Source organism: Triturus cristatus, chromosome 11 (genome assembly GCF_964204655.1).
Source record: "Triturus cristatus chromosome 11, aTriCri1.1, whole genome shotgun sequence".
NCBI classification, from domain to species: Eukaryota; Metazoa; Chordata; class Amphibia; order Caudata; family Salamandridae; genus Triturus; species Triturus cristatus.
Genome location: NC_140594.1, coordinates 1,156,084,389 through 1,156,102,093, shown reverse-complemented (window position 1 = coordinate 1,156,102,093; position 17,705 = coordinate 1,156,084,389). Strand labels below are relative to the sequence as shown.

At 48.6% G+C, this 17,705-nt stretch overlaps 1 protein-coding gene across 6 annotated transcripts in view; it reads left to right on the top strand.

Moving 5' to 3' along the window:
* OPA1 (OPA1 mitochondrial dynamin like GTPase) overlaps positions 1 to 17,705 on the top strand; it is a 428,917-nt gene that overhangs the window by 43,545 nt on the left and 367,667 nt on the right. For 2 of the 6 annotated variants that reach the window (XM_085635799.1, XM_085635797.1), the window contains exon 5: positions 1,074 to 1,127. The exons of the other annotated variants lie outside the window; for them this stretch is intronic. In XM_085635799.1, the coding sequence (XP_085491925.1) occupies positions 1,074 to 1,127 (54 nt within the window). The remainder of the gene's footprint in view (positions 1 to 1,073; positions 1,128 to 17,705) is intronic. 6 annotated transcript variants of the gene reach the window in all.

Here is a 17,705-nt window from a genome sequence, read left to right as displayed (position 1 = left end):
GAGCTCCGGCGGAGGTGGCTATTGCACTGTTTTCCTCCAGTGGACCTCATGATGTCACAGCAAGGAACAAATGGAAACTGATGTTACTGTTTGCAATCCTGGTTCCCTGATAGAACCAAAACTTAACATGGGTTGGAACCCACTTCACTCTTGCGTAGTACGATGCAGAGAAAACAAACCACTTGCCCAAGATTCAAGGGTTACGTACTTATACTCCATGTAAGAGCTCCCCCTCGCTTGATCCTAAAAAGGTATCTTCTGTAAAAAAACAAAAACAATGTCATATGCAGTCCTTTAGGAGGGAGTGGTTGGCTTCCCTCAACATTCCAGGTCCTGATATACAGAACAACCGATGTCCTTTGCAGCCCTTTAGGAGGGGAGCGGTTGGCTTCCCTCAACATTCCAGATCCTGGTCTATAAAACAACCCATGTCCTATGCAGCCCTTTAGGAGGGAAGCGATTGGCAACCCTCAACATTTCAAATCCTGGTCTATAAAACAAACCATGTCCTATGCAGCCCTTTAGGAGGGGAGCAGTTGGCTACTCTCTCAAGCATTGGCTGCCTTCCAGCCACATCCTTAAATCAAGCCTATTCTAAGTCCCCTTCTGTTTTCGAATGCAATCTGGGTAATCATGTAGTTCAAGTGATTGCATGTGAGAGTACAGACTAAACTCTGAGAAGGGGTGGGTGGAAAATTACCAGACATGTGTGATAGTCTTCACCACTGTAAGTATCGTAAACTGAGTTTAGCGCTCCTATCCCAGTAGGAAATACAGTTGTCATCCCCGATCGCATATCTTTCAGCTGCTGTGTTTGGGTTTACTTGGTTTTTGGATGGTTGTTTACAAGCTTATTCTGTAGCGCCCATTGACCATAACAGCCCCACTACAGCGTACACCATGGAATCTGTTGCATTTGTTTCTTTTATGCATTGCATGTAGCTGTGTGTTTTAGTTTGGGTTAGTTGTTCTTTCCCTGATTACATTTGTCCTTTTCAATTTTGACATCTTTGTTTTTCCATTTGACCCAAGTGTTTTATTTTTATGTTGCCCTTTTTCCTGATTTTTCACAGGTCAGAATTTGGTTAGTGAAGTCGTAGGAGCTTCTGATCGTCTGCAGTTTATAGGTGTGTACATCTTCCACTGTACTGGCCCTATCACCATTGTTCGCTACCACCATGACCCACCTTGGCGCAACTGTGCCGCAGAAAGTGTATTCGCTCCTCCCTGAATTTGTGGTGTGATCCTGTTGAGCCTTTCACAAAACACCAGCTAGTTTCCTTTTTTTGTTGTCAGCCAAGGTCATGGAAATTTGACCTTGATTGGCATAAGAATGAAGCAAAGATGCAACTTGAAAACAAAAGTGTGACAAAAGTCAAATATTTCCTGGAATGGACTAGCAGTGTGATAGTTGAAAACAAGCAATGTAAGACCGCATGGGAAGGAAAGCAGAACGCGAGGTTTCTTGATATTGAGCAGCAGCAAGAGGAGCTGGTTGCGGTGCTGGCCGCAGAGAAGGTAAAGTGGTAACAACGTTGATGTTCCGGAAAATATTTCCTGTCTATTTATTTGCTTTCTGGTAGTGAGAGTACATTTGATTAAACCTGGGTCACCCCATTGTACACTCAACCACCTTCTGTAGAAGATGTTGCATATTTACAGTAATTGTCCTCACTATTGGGCTCTAATGATTCTGTTTTTCTTGCATAAACTCGGGTGCTATTTTTCTTTAGAAACAAAATGAAGATGCTGGGCGGGTACCGAAGTGAAGTGAGATGCTCTGTTGTTTACCCTGTTCCCATGTGCATCCACTGATAAGAATGTAGCTGCAGCAGCTCAATTGTTCCTCCTTCTCGTGGTGACCTCAAACTGGATGGGCCTGTCTCAAGATCGGCCAATAACTGGTTGGGCTTGAGACATCTGTGTAGAGATAGTGGCTCTGCTACAGAGGCCGAGCGATTCTTCCCTCGTCAGGCCTCCACTATTGATACTTTAGACAGCGGTTCATAACTTTGTGGCTGCTGTGGACCCTATTGAATTACTACTGGAAGCAGGGACCGCGGCCTAAGCAGTTTATATGATTTGAACCTCAAAACATTTTACAGAAATGCAGATACAAATTATACCTCAATTACAGGCACAAATTATGAAATAGTTAACATAATTAATAAATATACAATAATTTACAGTTCGAGGCATATGAGCTGCAGATTACACACTTTTGCATAGATCGCCATCTGGTGTTGGGCCCGGATGTTTGCAGTTTGTTTTTCCTCTTGGAAAGTCACGAGGTCGGTGACGCCTCCTTTGGATCGTATTGCGCATGGGCTTCGGCTCCATCCTCAGATTGTTTTTTTCCGCCATCGGGCTCTGATGTAATCTTCGGTTCGGAACAGCTTCCAGTTCGACGATCGACGCGCAATCCTCACCCCAAATCGCGGTATTGTTTCGATCGCGATCTCTTCAATCAACGCACCTTCTCATCGGCAAACCTTCGGTTCCAGTCGTTGACGGCGGCCTTCGGGCCTACCCAAGCTCCGGTCCTGGCTCATGGAAAGAACTCCATTTAAAAAGTGCCCTCGATGTGGGTCCAAATTTCCCCAAACCGATCTTCATGAGGTATGCAACCTCTGCCTCTCCCCTGAACACGAGGCTCGAGACTGTCCGGCCTGTAAGTCTTTCCGATCCAAAAAGACTATTAGGGACCGAAGAGCCAGAAGGAACATGGCACACTCCTCGACGTCCATTCCAGTCGACATCTTCGGAGACGACATCGACGATCCGGAACAGCATCGCACCGAAGAGGACCTCGTCAGCGCTTCCGAGGCAGACGAGTCAGATGTGGAAGACATCACTCCGGCGCAGAGGGTCGCGAGTACCAATCTACCCCCCCCTACACCCGCGCCGACACCCAAAAAGGCTTTGGTCACGCCTTCGCCTCCGGGCCTAAGCAAGACCAGAGACACTGCTTCACACACCCCACCTTCGGGCCCGGTGAAGAAGCCAAGTAAGCCTTCCGGCGGCTCGGGCTCGAGCCTGCCTACCAGCGGTGCCGAGAAACCCACTTCGGCACCGATAAAGAAACCGGCCTCCACCTCGACACCGAGCTCCGCACCGAAGCCCTCAGGGTCGAAACTCAGCTCTTCGGTACCGACGCCATCTTCGGTACCGACCAAACCACACAAGGCCACCAACACTTCCAAGCCAAAGCCCATCTCGGCGCCGACCAAGAGACCGGAGGTTCCCAAGCCGGGTTCTAAGCAACAAACCGGCACGGAAAAACCTAAAAACACATCGGCCCGACACCTTCGGCGCCGAAGGACCAAATAACCTCACCAGAACTATTTACACCGGATCCCTTGCAAATAACTCTTACCAAGGATCCAAAAACTGGACATTTGACACACTCTACCAAAAAGAGACATTGGGAGAAGCCTGCTCCGCCTCCACCTCCAAAGAGGAAGGACTCTGCTACCTCTCCATTCAGAATACCTTCCCCACTTCCTCCTCCTTCCCCACCTCCACCCCTCCGCCCTCTCCACCCCCACTTCATTGTTCTCTGACCCCGTCTCCAGACGATGATGATCAGGGGGACCCATATCATGATATAGGGGATGTGCCACAGGACCCCCACCCCTACAGGATCCCAGACCCATGGGACGATTACAATATTCCAGATATCCCCAACGTCCCACAAGATGATCTTCTGGGGGAGGCCTTCTCCCCCAGAAGATTCATTCGGGTTCAACCATCTTCTGCAAAGGGCGGCACATTATCACGGGGTGGACTTGCATACCGACCCCTTGGAGGAAGATTTCCTCCTAGACTCATTTGATACCGCACATAGGTCCACCTCCATACTGCCCGTGCTCAAAGGAGTGGTAAAGCATGCGCCAGAAATTTTTAAGGACCCAGTTAGAGCCAGGGTCATTAACCCACGTACTGAAAAAAAATACAAACCTGCTCCCTCAGATCCCTCCTACATCAGAGGACCAGCGCCACTAGATTCCTTGATGGTATCTACTGCACGTAAAAGGGCAAATTCACAAGTGTCAGGTGATGCACCACCACCTGACAAAGAATCAAAACTACTAGATGCATCAGGCAAACGCACAGCATCCCAGGCGGCTAACATATGGCGTATAGCAAACACTCAGGCACTACTGGCCAGATATGACAGGGCTCATTATGACCAGTTAGAAAGCATAATGCACCATCTCCCTGAAAAATATAAAGCTAGGGTCAACGAGTTAATTCAAGAGGGTAAAACAATCACGAATACCTCCATACGTTGTGCCCTAGATGCACCAGACACAGCCTCCAGGGCCATTAACACCAGCATCCTTCTCCGTCGTCATGCTTGGCTAAGGGTATCTGGGTTTAAACCAGAAGTACAAGCCTCCATCCTTAACCATCCCTTTGACCAGGAACATCTATTTGGGCCAAAGGTGGATGAGGCCTTAGAAAAAATGAAAAAAGATACGGATACCGCAAAATCCATGGGGGCCTTACAGTCACACCCGCCCAGACGCTCCTTTCGCCACTCCTCCTTTCGGAGTGCATCCAGAGGCTACTCCTCAGACACAGCGTCCACATCGTACAAATCCCCTACTCGGACCACCTTTACAAAAGGTTACCAAAGAGGCGGCTACAGGGGTAACAACAACAAGGGCAGAGGCAAAACAAACAACACCCGTTCTGCCACACCTCCTACCCAATGACTTCCCCCCCCCCCGCTCTCCCCAGACCATTCCACTCCGGTCGGGGGAAGACTCCAAAATTTCCTTCATGTCTGGGCGACCATCACCTCAGACAAATGGGTGACCCAAATAATTCAGTCAGGCTACTGCCTAGAACTAACATCTACCCCCCCAAACATTCCACCCAGGCAACGCCCAATGTCACAAGAACATTCAAAATTACTAAAGCAGGAGGTAATCTCCCTCCTACAAAAACAGGCAATAGAACACGTTCCTGTCAATCAACAAAATATGGGGGTCTACTCCCTATATTTTCTCATACCAAAAAGGGACGAGACTCTACGACCTATTCTAGATCTCCGGCCCCTAAACACATACATACACTCAGACCATTTTCATATGGTAACGCTTCAGCAGGTACTTCCGCTCCTCTCCCAAAACGACTTCCTCACCACTCTGGACTTGAAAGACGCATACTTCCACATTCCAGTGCACCATGCTCACAGACAGTACCTCAGATTTGTAGTGGACGGACAACACTACCAATTCAAAGTGCTCCCGTTCGGAGTCACAACAGCACCACGGGTATTCACCAAGTGCCTGGCAGTGGTGGCGGCACACTTGAGAAGACAGCACATTCACGTCTTCCCATACCTAGACGATTGGCTGATAAAAGCCACTTCATACAATCAGTGTGTACAACACACCGCCGCCACAATCGAACTACTTCACCAACTAGGCTTCACGGTGAACCACCAAAAGTCCCAGCTACAACCATCCCACATAAAACAATACCTCGGTGCCACTATAGACACCTCAAAAGCGATAGCCTACCCCAATCCGGCCAGGATTGCAAGCATTCAGGCTTTACGACAAAGATTCATACCTCAAAATCACTTCCAGCACGAGTGTTCATGCAACTAATAGGGATGATGGCCTCTTGCAACTAATAGGGATGATGGCCTCTTGCATTTTCATAGTGCCCCACGCAAGACTCCAGATGCGTCCCCTCCAAGAGTGCTTAGCGCACCAGTGGAACCAGGCCCAAGGTCAACTGACAGATCTGGTGTTGGTTGACGGTCGCACCCATCGCTCTCTGCAGTGGTGGAACACCACAAACCTTTCCAAAGGTCGACACGTTCCTGGACCCGGTTCCCCAGATAATACTAACAACGGACGCATCGCTCTCCGGCTGGGAAGCTCACCTATTACATCTCACCGTGCAGGGCACATGGACGCCTCAACAAAAGTTACTCCATATCAACCATCTGGAGTTACTAGCAATCTTTTTAGCCCTAAAATCTTTTCAAACACAGATTTCATTCAAGGCAGTCCTCATTCGCACAGACAACATGACGGCCATGTATTATATACAAAAACAAGGCGGCACACACACTCCACAGCTCTCTCAATTAGCACAGAGCATATGGAGATGGGCAATTCCCCACAAAATCTTTCTCCTAGCTCAACATGTCCCAGGAGTCCAAAACACAGTGGCAGATCTGCTCAGCAGACAGACACAACAAATCCACGAGTGGGAACTTCACCCACAGGTTCTTCATCCGTTCTTTCAAATGTGGGGGCATCCACAGATAGACCTCTTTTCCACCCACGAAAACACAATATGCCCAAGCTTCGCCGCCAGATACCCACACCCATTGTCCAAAGGAAATGCGATATGGATGAACTGGTCAGGCAGATTTGCGTACGCTTTTCCGCCTCTCCCACTCATTCCATTAGTGGTGCGCAAACTACAACAGCACTCCCTCACACTAATCCTAGTAGCTCCAACGTGGGCCAGACAACCGTGGTACACCACGCTGCTGGAACTCTCAAAAACTACACCTCTCACCATGCCTCCTAACCCAGAACCATGGAGAAATCAGACACCCGGACCCAGCTCAGCTCAACCTTGCGATCTGGCTCCTGAAATCCTAGAATTTGGGTACCTAAATCTTCCCCCTGACTGTATGAACGTCATCAGAGAAGCTAGACGACCTACCACTAGAGCGTGCTACGCTGCCAAGTGGAAACGATTTGTTGTTTATTGCCATAACAACACCATCAATCCCCTGGACGTGTCCATCCAACACATCATAGGCTACTTACTCCACCTACAAAGGTGTAATCTAGCCTATACGTCCATTCGACTACACCTCGCAGCAATTGCAGCTTACTTACAAAACAGGCAACATCTATCACTCTTCAGAGTACCTGCCATTAAAGCCTTCATGGAAGGCCTGAAAAGAATAATTCCCCCCAGAGTACCACCCTCACCTGTGTGGAACTTAAATATCGTTCTCACAAGGCTAATGGGGCCTCCCTTCGAACCTTTGCACAAATACGAACTACAATTCCTAACATGGAAAAGAGCTATCCTTGTAGCCATCACTTCCCTTAGAAGGGTCAGTGAGATACAAGCACTTACCATACAAGAACCTTTTCTTCAAATGCACCATAACAAGGTTGTTCTCCGTACCAACCCAAAATTCCTACCTAAAGTCATTTTCCCCTTTTCACCTAAACCAATCTGTAGAACTACCAGTATTTTTCTCGCAACCACAGACCGTTGCAGAAAGGGCTCTGCACACGCTAGATGTCAAACGAGCCTTACTCTACAACATCGAGAGAACACAGCCTTTCCCCAAGACCAAACAACTGTTTGTCTCTTTCTCTCCACCACACAAGGGCAACCCCATCTCAAAATAAGGGATAGCTATGTGGATTGTAAAATACATCCAGATTTGCTACGACAATGCAAAACAAACGCTATCCGTTCCCCCTAAAGCCCATTCTACACGATTGATAGGGGCTTCCATGGCATTTTTAGGGAACATCCCATTAGATGATATCTGCAAAGCAGCAACATGGTCAACACTGCACACTTTCACCAAACACTATTGTGTAGATGTGCAAACTAAGCAACAAGCTAGTGTGGGCCAGGCTGTACTTAAAACACTATTTCAAACCACTGCAACAGATACGGGTGGTCGCCGCTAAGGTTGGGAACTGCTATATAGTCTATGCAAAAGTGTGTAATTTGCAGCTCATATGCCTCGAACGGAATATGCTTCTTACCAGTATGCATCTGTTCTTGGCATGTAGAGCTGCAGATCTACACACGCCCACCCGCTTCCCCGGCTACCTGTATCTGTTCCAATTTATCTTATTTAGATACACACATGGGTTTCTTCACTGTTATTACTACGCTCCATCTTTCCCTGCTGGCGAAAAACAATCTGAGGATGGAGCCGAAGCCCATGCGCAATACGATCCAAAGGAGGAGTCACCGACCTCGTGACTTCCAAAGACTTTCCAAGGGGAAAAACAAACTGCAAACATCCGGGCCCAACACCAGATGGCGATCTATGCAAAAGTGTGTAGATCTGCAGCTCTACATGCCAAGAACAGATGCATACTGGTAAGTAGCATATTCCTTTTAATTTTAATGGGAAGATTGGAGTTTTTCAAAATTTGGTTTTAGTTCTGAAAAATAAAGCGACTTGTACACTCTACTTTGCTGCTGTCTGTTTGACTCCTAGTGCATGCTCTCTTTTTGTCGGTGCACAGGAGCGCTTCGACCAGTCGCCCACACTAGAATCTGTGCGCTGTACGTGCGCTACTCCCCCGAATCAAGCTAAGGATGCCTCCAACTTCAAATTCCTTTACATTTACAAAGAGTTTTACAATTTTACATTTTTATGGTTATATGCTTCATTAATCTTCTAAATTATTTAATTTTCTTTAAAAAAAAAAAAAAACACATTTATTGGTTTTAATCAAAGCCATACATACATTATTGGACGACATACTTGAGACAGTTAACAAATCAAGGAAGAACCATTAGTACTTGAATTAAGTTATGCTCTCCCCTCACGACTCCCTTCCTTATTCATTTCCATTTCAACAGTAGGCGACACACAAAGGTTCCTTCGATACACATTCCAATGCAACCACTTTTTATCCCATTTCTTTGGGCACCCCCGAGCCCCAAAGACTGCGGTCTCTGCCAGCATGCATCTATCCATCTCGTTAACCAACAAGGTGACACGTGGTGAGTGCTCCACCCCCCAGCCCCGGGCTAGTTCCCGCTTAACCAACGTGTAGCCCAGTGTAGCGAAGTGCTGTTCGGTTTCCGTGAGATCCGTTGCCTCCCAGATGTTTAGCAGCCCCAGTTTTGGAGTCAGTTCCAGGTCCTTCCCCAGGGATGTCTGCATGTGCAAATTATTTAATTTTCTAAACATTTGCAGACCCCATCAGTAGGTGTTGCAAACCTCCGGGTATCTCCGGACCACTGATTAAGAACCACTGCCCTAGACTGCAGAATCTGAGTCGTATCTCTTAATTTACTGAGGTCGCTTCTTCCATGGTTCACTTTCTCTTTTTTTTAACAGTTTTTATTGGAAAGAAAGCAATACCAGTCACATATGTAGCAGTGATCAATACATAATCAGACATATGTTGTCTATAAACTTTACCACTCAGAATCTCAGCTTCACCCAGGCATCCGCATTCCCTCTTTCCCATCGGTGCTCCATCATTTTCATTTCCGTGGTCGCTGACACACATATTCCTATACACATTCCACTTTCCCCATTTCCTATCCCATTTCTTGGGCAGCCTCTAGACTTAAAAAAACTCTTTTTCTGCGACTATACATTTATCTAGGTCTCTTGCCCAGTTTCCGGAGGATGGAGTGTCAGCTGCTCCCCACTTTGTAGCTATGTTCCGTTTTACCAATGTGTATCCCAGGGTGACCCACTGCTGCTCCACCTCGGTGAGCTCTGTTGCCTCTCAAATGTTGAGGATCCCCAACTGTGGTGTCAGTGTAATGTCTTTCTGCAGTGCTTGTTGCATGTGCTGTGTAGCCCTCTCCCATAGGGCCTGTATAGGTGAACACTCCCATATGATGTGACAGAAGGTTGCCTACCCATAGCAACGACGGAGACACAACGTTTTGTCGGCTCCCGAACTTTGCAAGTATGATACCTGTGAGGTATGTTCTATGTAGGACTTTTAGTTGGACAAGGCGGAGCCTGAGAGGGATAGCCACTTCCCTGGGGGACATCAGCGCTGTTTGCCAGTCGTCATCCTCAAGTTGTCCCAGATCTGCTTGCCATTTTTCTCTGAGGGATTGAAATGGGTCTGGTAGGTTATTACAGAGCTTCCGGTATGTAAGCGACACTGCTTTTTTTGGCAGTGGTTCAGAGAGGAGACGATCCTCGAGGGGAGATGATTCCGGCAGTTCCTCGGCACCCTGGAGAGCTGTTGTGAGAGCACGAGGCATCTGGAGCTAGCAAAAGACACCCTCACTGAGCGAGTTGATGCTCCTCTCCCAGTTCCGTAAATTGCCGTATTTTACCCTTTTCCCACAGGTGGCCTACCGTCGAGACACCGATGAGTATCCCATCTGTCGAAGCCCGGCTGGTTGCAGAGGGGGCCTAGCTTTTGGGTTGACCACAATGGGGTAGTCCTGGTCAACACATCAAGCCAGCCAAGTCTTCGATTGGCTCAACGCCAGACATCCACCGTGAGGGCCGTAGGGCCTACATATCGGCCCCTCCCAGCCTTCAAATAGAGGCCCTAGATAGCCCTCCGGACCCATTAGGTAACTATCCAGAAGAAAGGCGGGGTCCATCGAGGGTGCGATATAACCATTGGTTCACCACCACCAGCTGTGAAGCCCAATAGTACAGACGCATATCTGGGAGCGCTATATCTCCGTCGTACCATCCCTTGGTCAGTTTAGTCATGGCGATACAGGACGCCTTTCCGTCCCACAGCAGAGTCCGAACCTCACTCTCGATATTTTAAAAAATGAGTCGGGGATCCTGTATGGGCAGTTCTGGAGTACATACAGGAAACAGGGGAGGGCCAACATCTTGTAAAGCGCAGCTCGGCTCAACAGGGAAAGGGGTAATGTTCGCCAATGTTTGGCATCGCTGCGTAATCTGTCCAGAGGCGCAGCTAAGTTCTTGGTGTGGAACAGTCCAGGATCAGGGGTAATATAGAACCCCAAGTACCGAAAACCCTCGGTGGCCCATTTCAATTTCAATCTGATGGAAGTGCAGGGATCGGGCCGTGGAGGGGGATTATCATGGATTTGGACCACTTAATGAAGTAACCAGAGTATTTACCAAAGTTAGTGAAGATGTTTAAAAGTCTATGCACTGATTTTGTTGGAGACGCCAGATATAGGAGAATATCAGCGTTGAGGGATATTCTATCCTCCCTCCCCTCCGCCCATTTTAGCCCTCGTAGCACCAGATCCCCCCCTGACCCATGATGCCAGTGGCTCCAAGATCAATGAGAAAATCAACGGGGACAGGGGACACCCCTGTCTCATGCCCCTTCTCAGTGAGAGCGTTCTTGAGAGGCGGTTATTGACCCGTACCTGACCTTTAAGGTCTGTGTAGAGCAGCTTAACCCACCCCATGAATTTCGGGCCAAACCCAAAGCGTCGCAGCACCTCGTAGAGGTATTGCCACTCGATGGAGTCAAACGCCATCCTGGCATCTAAATACACCACAAAAGCGTCTTCCGCTAGGACGTGTTTACGGCCCAGGACACTATGGAGGCGACGGATATTTAATGCTGTGTTGCGGTTTGGCATAAAGCCAGACTGGTCAGCATGGACCAATGACATGAGGACTGGGGTAAGGCGGGCAGCCAGGAGCTTCGCAAGAATTTTGGCCTTGGCATTGATCAGGGAGATCGGCCTATAGGAGTAACAACTATCAGTGGGTTTCCCCGGCTTACGGATAACCACAATAGAGGCCAATAGTTGATCCACTAGCAGGATCCCTTTATCGTAGCTCTTATTATACAGGTCCCGTAGGTGGGGCACAATAATCGAGGCGGTAGATTTGAGAAATTCAATCGGGACCCCATTGGGCCTCATAGCCTTCCCCGATTGTATGCTGTTAATTGCGGAGCGATCTCCTCGTCAGTGAGATTGACCTCCAACTTGTCTCTTTCCTCTGTAGACAGGACAGGTAGATGCATGTCCGCCAGTAAGTGGCACGAGTCCTCCGCTGTGGCCACTGCCGAGGGTGTGTATATCTGCTCCAGGTGATCCGCAAAGGCATCCGCGATTGCCTGGGGGTCCGTTAACATCTGTGTGTTATCAATTGTAAGACAAGGGACCCACCACTCCGACTGTCCCTTTTTTCCAACCACGCAAACCGCTTCCCCAAGTTCGTAAAGCCTGTGACGTGTGGCCAGTCTGGGAGCGTGCACCAGCCTGCTCTCGGGCTAGGGTTTTATATTCAATTTTCTTTGTGGTTAGACTATGCTTAGTAAGCACACTGGGGGAACGGGCGTGTGCCGTCTCAAGTTGCTGCAATTGTTCCTTAAGTTGTAAATTCTGCTTTTTATTATACCCCACCTTGAGAGCCAATTCCTGACCCTTCACTACTGTTTTAAAGGCCTCCCATATTGTCTGCGCCGAGTCCACCGACCTGACATTTTCTTTGAAATAGTTCTTGGACTGTGATAGTAGGCTCTCTTTTATATCCGGGATCTGGAGCAGCCAGGGATTAATAACTAAAGTGTTGCACTGCCGCCTATTGTAATGTGTGAGATCCACCCACACCGGTGAGTGATCCGAGATGCCCCGGGGCAAACAGAGTGGTTTCCTAAAGTTATCCATATGGATCGATTGCGTCAGGAAAAAGTAAATCCGGGAGAGACTGCCATGGGCACCTGAGTGGTAGGTAAAGTGGGTCAGGTCTGGATGGAAATAGCGCTATATATCAGTGACGCCCATGGCTATGAAAAAGTCTGACATGTGCGTGCTAGAACGGTGCTGGGGGTGTGTTGGTTATCGATCTATTAGGTCATTGGGAGTCATATTAAAATCCCCCCAGAATTGGCGCACCCGCCGGGAGATCTAGTAAGAGTTTCCCCAAGTCGGCCAATGCCTCCCTACCCAGTGCTGGCGGAATGTAGGCTGAGACAACATTGAGGGGTTTTCCTTCTGAGCTAGCCTCTAAGACCGCAAACCTGCCTTGGGGATCAGCCCATGTGCGCGTCTGTGTGAGTGCAAGACTTCTTTTCCTTAAAATACCTGTACCCCTGGAGCTGGAAGTGTACCCTGCATGGACAAGAAGTTTGTAACTCCAATGGGACAGAGCTTTGCAATTATTGCCGACCAAGTGAGTTTCCTGTACCAGGACTAGATCAGGGGCGTGCCGTTTAAAGTATTGCCCAACAAAAACAATGTCTCAACTGGAAAGTATTAAAAAGGACCATTTAGAACGGTGAATTAAATCAAACAAGGGAGATGGGGACAAAGGAGAGACCACAACGAAGAAGTAGGGTGGAATAAATCAAACTGCAATATCCGTAGGTAGTTAAGAGTGCCTGTCACCCCCCCCCCCCCCCCACCCCCTCATTGTCTTTAGCAGCGAAATCGGACCGAGACCCAGTGGGGGGCTTCATCCTGTTGTGTCGCAGGTCGGTGTGTTTCACCGTGGCAGGCAACCCCACTCTGCGCCATCCTTCATGCCAGTCCCATGTGTCCTCAGGGGACGAGAAGAACCAGGTTTTCCCCTCTGCAACAACACGTAACTTCGCTGGGAAGAGCATTGCATACTTAATATCCCATTCTCTTAGCGCCTTTTTACCCGTTAAAAAGCAGCGTCTTTGATTTTGGACTTTCGTAATGAAGTCTGGAAAAATGGTGATGGCACTGTTCTCTATAGTGAGTGGCGGGCAGGAGCGTGCAGCCTGAAGGATAGCATCACGATCTCAGAAGGTAAAGACTCTTGCTATTATTGGCCGAGGGGGAGCTCCACGCTTAGGTGGCCCCCCCCCGGGATTCGATGAGGTCGTTCAATAGAGAAGTAGTTGGACAGTCCCTTTGGTTTGAGGTGGTTAGAGTTAGGTCCTCGGCAAAGAGATCAGTAGCTGGACCCTCGGCCCGTTCCTGGAAGCCCAAAATGTTTGTTGTTTCGTCCCGCCCGCCCTTCGTAGTCATCCAGTTGTGCCTCCATCTTGGCTTGGGCATCTCACAGCCGGTGTACTTCTCCTTTAAGTTGAGAGGATTCCTTTGTGAGTTCCGTTGTGACCTCTTCAACCTCTTTGACTCTATCGTCCATCTTCCGGAGGTCTGCCCTTATGAGTGAGACCTCAACATTCACTACGTCAATTCGGGTCTCCAGGGAGGTACGCACTCCAGTAATGGTGGTCATGATATCTTGCTTGAAGCGTTAGGTCCTGTGGGGTGGGTGATGACCACGCTTCGTCTCGGACCTCTGACTGAGGGACCCCCTGATCCTCTCCGGATTTAGACCATGCAAATTTGTTGAGTTTGGTCTGCTTCGAAGTTTTAGTACCTCTTCCTCCCCCAGGATCCTTCTGTGCTCGGCAGGCGATGGGAGACGTAATGAGGGCCAGGACTGGTAGTCTCTGCCGCCTGCCCGGGGCGCACGTGCCTTCGACGGCCTGTCAGGTTTCCCGGTCCGGGCACTCACAGGTGGTGTTAAGCGGCAGATGCTGGTGCTCCTTCTCTCACTTCACTGACTTTTGTGGCGGGAGAAGTACCCAGTCTCCCGGAGGCGCAATGCGTCGAGGGGTCCTCTGTTCGCAACCGTTATGGAGGCCCCACTTGTTATAAACAGGTATGTTGTCGCAGCGTGCTTCCCCACTGGTGTCTCGGGCGGTGGGCCGCCACGCAGGCCGCAGGAGTGCAGTTCAGAGGCCTCCTAGATTATCCGGCCAGCATATGGTCTCATACAGCAACTGACCCGGGAACTGGCACAGGAGCTCTCACCTCGGCACTCAAACCTCGTGTCTGCATTGTGGTCACTATCTCAGCCCTTACCGGGTGGCTCGCCATTTCTCCAGTCGCGGCTCCCTCAGTGTTTGCCGGCCTCTCGTGGGTGCTGCCATGGGCTTCCTCCTGGTATTTTCACCGCTGATCTCACCGCAGGGCTACACTACAGGGCCTGCGGTGGGGCCTCCCCTTTCTGTGCAGGCACAAATCGGTCCGATGTCGAGCGCTGCTGCAGTATCGGGGTGCTGCTCGATTGTAGGGCCCCGAGACAGCCCGCGTTGCCGTCAGTCGCCGGCGAAGATCAAAGCACTCTGGCTCCGCTCCCCAAACTCTGGTGGGGAGGTCTTCCTGCGGACCACCCCTGATTTTCACACGGCCACAAGCCTTGCGGCAGGCAGCCGAGGCAGACTCAAAGCACCATCTGCTCTGCTGTTCTACGGCAATATCATTGCGATCACCGTGCCGCCATTTTGTGTTGTATTCGCCTCTGCAGCCTCCTTACTTCTTTATCAGGTTCTCGCGCTGTCAGGCGTTAGATCCGTGGGCAGCGGGTACTCGCCACAGCCAGGACATGAAGTCCACCGGTATCGGGGTTCAGAAGCAAATTTCAGATAAGGATTCGTGACGGATGGCGGGCGAGGGCTCCGTAGCCTCCCTAGTGTGTGGCCATTCCTGTTGGCTGCAGGCCATGCCCCCCACCTCTTTCTCTTTTGACTGTGCATAGAAATTACAACTGAGACCAGTCTGAGACCCTTTCATTTCTGGTCCAAGATTTCTTGTTGCCCACACAGAGAACATCTCTTCAGCTCATAAAGATTGTAACCAGCTTCAATATTCCTGTGTAAATGACAGCAAATTCTACCTGTGGCGGCAACTGCAGCTAGCACCAAGGATTAGGCACTGCCTGTGATAACAGAGGATGAAGAGAACTTACTGTCCGATGGAGTGAAGTGTTAACAAGATTAGCTTGTGTCCACTTGAGGCGATGACTTTACTCACACAAGCACTCGTGAACAATCTGCAGCGGATCGCGGGTGACACTGACATTAGCGTAGGTGCTTATGCTTTGAACATCTGCTAGCTTTGGATCCACTGGGAACATTAGCAGTATTGTAACAGGTGCCTTTATAGAGCCACGCTTTGTGTCTCTTATGGAAGATACGGTCATGAGAACTGTTCAAAGTCCTAGCTGTCAACCAAGAGAGCAAGCGGCCTCCCAGGCATCCCTTCCTCATTTTGGGTACGATGAGCAATCTGGGTGAAGGAGATTTTCTAGACGGAATGTAACTTTAAACATATTCTTCACTGTGGGTAGCTGCTGGCAGTGACCCTGCATGTTGCTTCCATCCACTGAGACAGTAACCCTACGAACTACTATTTGAATCCAAACAATGTGTTGTTGTGGGGTGCAATGTATACACCTCTGTGCTATGCTGCAATATCCCAATGACCCCATTGCACATGCATTCCTTTGTTCTTTTGTTATACAGGGTGAACAGAGACCTATATCACTTTTATTCTGCTGCAAATACGATTCAATAAAAATTCCTTTGTACATTGAATGATGCGGACCCCCTCAGATCCAAGTCTACTGACACGAAATCCATCCTATGTTGTAATAAAATTCGAATCTGATCCAATCTACTATTGAATTAATAGATAGTTTCCCATATTTCGGTACAGCCACAGCCTCCGCATTAGAATGTATTCTCTGGAGGTTTTAGTTCTTTTTTTTCCCCCTGTGATTTGCTTGCATCATGTCTAAATCTACTTTTATTTAGAAGGATGCTTAGAATGTTGAATGTCATTTCGTTTGTTCAAGATTTCCGTAATATTTATTTCAGGCTGGATGAAGCGAGTAAACTTTACATATCATATTAAAACTTAAAAGGATCTGTAATCTCCACGTTTTGTCTATATTTAAATCGAAATTCCATCGCCGTTCTATTGGTAGGTTTATATTTTGCCAAATTAAATTAGTGTGCACACATGGTGTTGGTCTGGAATGTTCCCTTGCATGGTAAAAGTATGTGTTTCCTTGCCCTGAGCTGCATGTCAAACTGGTATCCTGACATTTATTTGGGCCTTGTCATCAGACTGGGAATAACATTTTAAAAAGAACCAACTCCGACTGCATGACAGCCAGTCTCCCAGTAGTGAAGGGAAGTCCTCTGAAGTATTACTTTCTGCTGGAAGAAATTAGGGCCTGCCTGCTGAGAGAGGAAAGAAGTGTTCCTGGCCCTGTAGGAGTAAAGCTCAGTGTTCCTAGTCTGTGAATAGGTAGAAAGAGTGAGGGATTGCTAGAGTTAGCTAGGTGAAATCCGTGGAGGGTTCCCCCGGTCTATGTAACCGATTTAAATCCCAAGAACTGTATCAAGCCTTCTTCAAAGACAACTACTGAGCAAAGTCGTCAGTATGTCAAAGTTGAAAGACTGATGCTGCTGTCATGGAGTCAGAGTGCTCATGTACTGCTAAGGTGTGCACTGATATTGTGCTGGGGGCTTGAACTGCCACATTCATCTGGAAAGCCAGAATCGGGCCGGAGGCTCCATCTACTGAGCCAACGTCTCTCGAGTGCCTGGTCTAGTGAGGGCACAACTGCAGAAGATGAGATAGCCACACTGCCATGTCCTAAGTCTCCCCTTTCCCAGCTAAGCTGCAGTCATTGCCCCAACAGTCCAAAGCCCACTGCTAGAACAGGACTGCTGCATGAGTCTGTCCTACAGCCACCAGGAGTCCAACAGCTGAAATCCGGTAACTGCAGGGCTTAAAAACATGGCATGAATGAGAGGCTGCGAAGCGGACTGAAGCCTGCCTCACAAACTAAGACTTTTCCTTCAGTGCAATGTTGGCATGGAGAAAGTGAGCTGAACTATTGGTGCGTATACAACTTGATGATGATTGAAAGAAATTTGCTTTTTGATTGGATGGAAACCCTTCTCAAGCAACAACCACAGTCCATTCTCGAGGTGAACCACATAAGTAATTAAATGAACCTCTGCTTGTCCTACCAAAGCAGCCCATCCATTTATATGTAGTGGCTAAATCAGTGAGGGGAATCGAGCGGTACCTCCTCCTGGATTTGCCAAAACATCATCAACATCTTTTAACATATTTTAGACTGAGTATTTTCTGTTTCAAAACGGGCTGTGGCAGAAACCAACTTGTTGGCCCCGTGGTACCTTTTATAATGTTTGTGTGTGACACCAGCGTTTAGTGCTCGTCTG